This window comes from Fukomys damarensis, unplaced genomic scaffold (genome assembly GCF_012274545.1).
Source record: "Fukomys damarensis isolate Sample0158 unplaced genomic scaffold, DMR_v1.0_HiC HiC_scaffold_12, whole genome shotgun sequence".
In the NCBI taxonomy this organism is placed as follows: Eukaryota; Metazoa; Chordata; class Mammalia; order Rodentia; family Bathyergidae; genus Fukomys; species Fukomys damarensis.
The window spans coordinates 44,462,936-44,469,120 of NW_022900924.1; the positions used below are offsets into that span (position 1 = coordinate 44,462,936).

The 6,185-nt window shown below is 52.9% G+C and overlaps 1 protein-coding gene across 1 annotated transcript in view; it reads right to left on the reverse strand.

Moving 5' to 3' along the window:
- The window catches only part of LOC104862488, a 5,627-nt gene extending 3,490 nt beyond the window's left edge, over positions 1–2,137 (reverse strand). The window contains exons 1-2 of the mRNA XM_010624551.1: positions 1,992–2,137; positions 908–1,534 (exon numbers count right to left, since the gene is read on the reverse strand). Of these exons, the coding sequence (XP_010622853.1) occupies positions 908–1,491 (584 nt within the window). The 5' untranslated portion in view covers positions 1,492–1,534; positions 1,992–2,137. The remainder of the gene's footprint in view (positions 1–907; positions 1,535–1,991) is intronic.
- Positions 2,138–6,185: the final 4,048 nt, after the last annotated feature.

Consider the following 6,185-nt stretch of genomic DNA (forward strand, 5'->3'; position numbering starts at 1 on the left):
TTTTTTTTTTTTTTTTTTTTTGGTACTGGGGATTGAACTTGGGTCCTTATGCCTTACTAGGCAGGCAGCAGAACCACTGAGCTAAATCCCTGGCCGCCTGTGGGCCATTTAAAAAAAGATAATTGCCTTTTATTTTGCAACTAAAGAATGAGATATAATTCACATACCATAAAATTCACCCCTTTAAAGTATTTTATTGAGTGGTTTTTTGTGTATCCAGAAAGTTATACAGCCAGGACCACTAATTGCAGAACATTTTCAGTATCTCCCAAAGAAGATACACTCAGTAGTAGTCTTCGCCAGTCCCCAGAAACCAATCTGCTTTCTGTCTCTGGAAATTTGTCTAATGTCAGTGTTCCCTATAAATGGACTCGTTTATGTTTGGCTTCTTTCACTTAGCATAATATCTTTAACGGCCACATTGTTGCAAATACAGTACTTTGTTCTTTTTCATGGTTGGATAATGTTCCCTTGGATGGATATACCACATCCTCTACTCACCAGTGGATGGATCTCGGGGTTATCTCTGCTTTTTGGCTCATAGGAATAACACTGTCCTGATCATTTGTTTACAGGATTTTGTGCGGACGTCTGTGTTCACATCTCTTGGGTAACCGAGGAGTAGAGTGGCTGGATCCTATGTTAACTATTTAACTTGTTGAAGGATCTGCCGGACTGTTTTCCATTTTCACATTCCCACCAGCGGTGTGCAGGGCCTCCCATTTCTCCTCACCCCCAGCAGCCATCCTTCTGGGTCTGAAAGTGGAATTTCATTCTGGTTTATCGACGCTTCTCCAAAGAAAATTGGTGAGATGATTACATATTGATAAGGACGACTGCATGAACTGTGTTTGGTGTTTTTCACATACATGTAACTGAAAAACATTTTACAAGAAAAACCAATTGCCTTGGCTTTCCCCTCTGTGCCCTGAAAGGTATTAGAATGGCTTTGCAAATGTGCCTGGAATAGAGAAGGTGGTTTGGAAATTTCTGTTGCATACAGTAGGAGAAAGGGAGCCCATCTGTCTGGCACTCATATCCTGGACCCGTGAAGGAGGCCGGCCGCGCTAGGCTTGCCGAGCTCCCAGCCTGGGAGGGTGTGGGCACAGGGAGCCGCACCCCAAGTAAACGAAATTCGTCCGATCTGCCGCTGCCGCTGTCTGTCGCCAGTGTCGGTGTTGTCGCAGCCTGGGGTCTTGGGGAAGGGTGGCTGAGCCGGCGATAGGACACCCGCGCGTGCCAGTCTGCAGGGCCTGTCCTGGGGGCAGCATCCGCTCGGGGTTGATTCTTGGGGACTCGGTGCTGGAAGACCCTGCATGTATCCTCAGCTCGCGATGCGGGCTGGAGAGACCCTCGCCAGCGGCCGTCTACTCGGGTGCAGGAGGAGGAGGAGCCCTGGGGCGGTGCAAGCCTACCTAGTCTTCCCTGGAATCCCGGGCCGCGAGGGTCCCTGCCTGGCTGCGGCCGCTGGGGGGCGCCGCAACACCGCATTGGCGCCGGCTCCAGCTCTGTAGTTTCCTCCTCGGCCCCGCCCCTGAGTTTAGAAAGCCGGATTAGTACAGAGTCAGCCAGACTAAGGCGCACGGTTATTTATTTCCTCCCCGCCTGGGGTAAATCTGCTTTTTCTTTTTCTTTATTTTCTTACCGATCCTGGAGTTTGAACCCAGGACCTTTCATTGAGCTATAGCTCCGGCCCTTTTTTATTTTGGTACAGGGTCTTGCTAAGTCGCTAAATTGCCCAGGCTGGGCTCCCAAGTGCGATCCTCCTGCCTCAGCCTTCCTAATGCTGAGATTACAGATGTGCCCCACCACACCTGGCTCTAAACCTGAAATGGTTGAGCAGGCAGCTGGATGGTTGGATCTGGCAGCACCTGCCAGTGCCTGTGGTGCAGGTGAGGTCACTGCCCACCCACCTAGCAGCTCCGGGGCACATTGCCAAACCTGGGTCCCAGCTGCCAGCCACGAGGGGCGCAGACCCGAGGCCTCCTTACCTGTGCTCTAGGGTGGCCCCCAGGACTGAAGGCCCCTGCTGTCCTTCATATCCTTCCGCGACAGGGCTGTTGTCCTTGGTTCCCGGATGCTCACAGTGCCCTGTCAGGATGTCCAGGGGTGCTGGGTGTGGTGGTACACACCTGTAATCCACCACTCTGAGAGGTTGAGGCAGGAGAATTGCAAGTTAGAGCCTAGTCTGGGCAACTTTGCAACTTGGAGAGACCCTTTCTCAAAACACATTTTATAAAAGCGACTGGGAATGTAGCTCAGTGCAAAGGCCTGGGGTTCCATCTGCAGGGGAGGGGTGCAGTGACCAAGGGCAGTATCACTTCCCACCCCTAGAAGCAGCTTTGTCCCAGTTCCACAGCTGAGCTAGGTAGGACCCTTTGGCTGGCAGATGCCTGCTGTTAACCTAATGTGTTCTAAGTGAAAGCTGTTTGTTTTACTTATTGGGGTGATTACTGTAAGCAGCTGTATTGGACAGCTCTGCTTGCAGGATGAAGAGTCTCTCTCCTTACTCAAGCCCCAGGCCCTTTCCTCATCCCCTCCCGGTCTCCCTCCCCAGCGCTGAGGGGGACACAGCCCTCACATCTGTTCATTGCCCTCCCTGCTGCTGGCAGCATCTACCCTGGGCCTACCGAGGACCCAGGACGGGGCCTGTGGCTTGGAGCCAGGGAGCTGGGTTCAAATCCACTTTGTGACATTGGGGAACAGTGTGGCCCCGGGTGGAACCTTCCTGAGCCTCCATCCTCTCACCCAAGACCTTACAAGGTGGCTGTGAGATAAGGATTGGGTGGCCTGGACCCAGCAGGCGAGCAGTGGTTAGCAAGTGGTCGCTGCTATTAGCAGTGCTCAAACTGTGCACTGGGAGCAGGAGCCGTTTCCTGGCGCTCTGGGAGGCACATGCTTGTTGGTTCAGTCAGAGGGTGGTGCAGCTAGCCTGCAGCACAGCACTCTGCCCGGTTCGTTTTCGGGCATCCTCGTATCCTTTTGAGTCCTCTACAGTCCCCCATACTCCAGCGTCCCCTCCCTCCCTCCCTCCCTCCTTACCCCTTCCCTTCCTCCTTCCACCTGGCAGTAGATGGGTAGCTGCATGCTTGCCACATGGTGCTTGCTGGGAGGTACAGGGGATGTTTTGCTGACCTTTTTTTTAGGAGATCTTTTCCTTCCCTATTATTTGAGAACTTGGTGCAAAGGGGAAGATACTCTCTTTAGCCAACTTCCTCCTATATCCTGAGAATCTTTAGGGTACTTCTGTGGTATTACAGTTTAGATAAAAAATGTTTCCCAAATGATTCATGTGCTCAGAGGTGAACCTTTGGAAAGGTGAGCTTACCTCATCAGTGGACTGATCCATTGATGAGTTCATAGATGAATGTGCTGTTAGGAGGTGGGGCCTGGTTGGAGCATGGATGGGGGGTCACTGGGGGCATGACCTCGAAGGGTTTATGCTTGTTTTTTTTGGTACCAGGGATCAAACTTGGGACCTTGTGCTTGCAAAGCAGGCAGTGGAACCACTGAGCTAAATCCTCTCTCTCCTCCCTCCTTCCCTCCCTCCTTCCCTCCCTCCTTCCCCCTTCCTTCCCTCCTTCCTTCCTTCCTGCCGTGGCCTTCCTTTCCCTTGCCATTGCACCATTTGCCCTCCAGGAGATGAACATCGTGTCTCATTTGATGTTGCACGCATGCTTTTTCCTGCTGGAAGGAAGAATCTCAATCTTCTTGTATTTGACGGAGGTGTTGAGAAAAGGGCTTGCTATGTTGTCCACGCTGGCTTTGAACTCACTGTAGCCCAGGCTGATCTCAAACTTGAAACCATTCTCCTGCCTCAGCCTCCTGAATGTTGGGGTTACAGGCCTGTGCCACCACACCTGGCTTCTCAATCTTCATCTTCCCTTCTGCGCAGAGGGCACAGCTCTGCACATGCTCAGCGGCTGTCTTGTCAGGGCAGAATAACGAGTCTGTCTGCTCGGTGGTATTTGTTCCTCCTGGGTCCTTGGGAAATGGAGCATTCTCTGTGAATGCTCTGCAGTTTCTGGGAAGTGTCAACTCAGACTTGTTTATAGTAAATGATGAACATGTTTGATGTTTTGTTTCTCCTTGGTGTTTTTTGTTTTCTTGGTGTGATCGCACACCTTTTCTCTGGGGATTAGCCAAGTGTAAACCATGAGTGATTTTTTTTTTTTAAATTGAGTTCATTGGTACTTTTTAGTAAACTGTGAGTGATTTAAAAGACCAAGCCAGAGCCAGGCATGTTGGTGCATGCTTATAACCGCAGGATCCTGGGAGGCCAAGGCAGGAGGATCACAGGTTCATGCCCAACCTGGGCAGTTTAGCAATTTAGTGACATCTTGTCTCCAAATAAAAATAAAAAAGGGCAGGGGGTAAGGCTCAGTGTGAAGGCCCTGAGTTCAGACTCCAGGACCACAAAAAACCAACCAAACAATGACAGGCCACTGGGGACACTCCTACCCCAGATAGACCCGGATCCTCCCAGAGCTTGTTCCTGTGCCAGCTCCTGCCCCGACCTCTGTGGCTCCTAGAGTACCAGGTGTGGTGAGGTGGCCCTGCTTCTGCCCTGTGTCCCCTTGGGACTCTGGGGGCGCTTCACTGGCCCACAGGTGCACAGATGGATTACTCACCCACTGAAAAACCTGTACAGGGTCAGGCTTGGTTATGGTTGGCCCAGGGTACCCCAGGCCCTGCTGTCTGGAGTCAGGGTGAGCATGGGGTACAGCCTGCTTGTGAGGAGACACTATCTGGGTGCCGGGGGACTTTGAGGATGTCTGTTCCCTAGAGATTGGTAGGAAATGCCTGCCTGTCTTAGAGATGAGGAACTGAGGCTGCTGTCCCTTGTGCCTGGCAGGAGTCAGGAGCAGAGATGGGCTGAGGGGAGCTGGGGACAAGGGTCCGCCTGGCCAGCGGGGTGCCTGGACACAACTGCAGTGCCCGCCCCCATTCAGAAGTGCCTCATCCCTCAATATTCCTGGGCTGCGTCACACCTCGGGGGCTTTGCTCATCCGGGGAAGCCCTGGAACACCTGTCCCCACCCCTTTTCCTGTAGCTCTCTCTGTCCTCAGGATGTCCCCCTGGAAGAGGCGGGCAGAGGGTGCACAGCCAGGCCTGGTGGCTGTTCGGAGTTGAGCCCCGATTGGAGCCGAGGCCCTCTGACTCTCGAGTGCTGTGACAGATATCTGTTTCGGTGGTCGTTTAGCCTTGTCCCTCTGAAGCAGGGGGTGCTTCTCACCAGAGTGGCTCCCATGGTGCCCCAAGGCCGCTGCTTGTGAAGAGCAGTGGAGCCCAGAGCCTGCTTCACCCCACTGTACCCTGCGGTCGTGAGGGATCTAGGGCACAGGTGCCTTATGAAAATCTAATCCTGGGAACCCCCCAAAGGCTGTCCGTGGAAAATTGTCTCCCCTGAAAACGGTCCCCTGAGCCAAAAGGCTGGAGAATGTTGCTTTAGGCTCACAGAGCAGTGTCGACTCTAACCAGAAGCAGGAGCCACTGGAGTTATTTATTTATTTATTACTTATTTTTTTGAGACAGGGTCTCACTGTGTAGCCCAGGCTGGCCTTGAACTTACAGCAAGCCTACTGCCGGGCCTCCTGGGTGCTGGGATTACCAGCCCCCATTTCCAGCTTTTGGAGTTATTTATTGACTACACTCTCTCAGAGATTAGGAAGACTTTTAACAGTGAATGCGCAATGAAAATATTTCTCTTACTTAAGGCAGAAGCTCTATTTTAAGCCAGTTGGCTTTGGGAAATGAAATCTGACTGTGCCTTTTAACCTCCCGATTTCTGGAACTGTTGGCTGCTGAGCCCTCTGCTGTGACCTGTGTGGCATCTGAACTTGATTTATGGGACTTTTGGGCACTCGCAGTAGCCTGGACATAGGAGAGGGAGAGGGAGGCTCACTGGCTCCGGAGTGTCCAGCTCTGAGGATGCAGCCTGTGCCCCCCCCGGGGGGGGTGCTGTGAGAACGAGGGGAGAAGCTGCCTGGCAAGAAGTGGGGCAGGGAGCCCTCCTGACCTGCTGCATCCCATCGCCGACCATCTCCATTTCCCCCGAGCCCCGGCGTGTGCACCCTGATCGTGGGGTGGCTGGGGAAATCTGGCCTCTGCCCAGTTCACTTGTAGGGGACCCACACCTAGGTGTGCTTGTGCTGCCATACTGTTACAGGCCTCCCCCTCCCCTC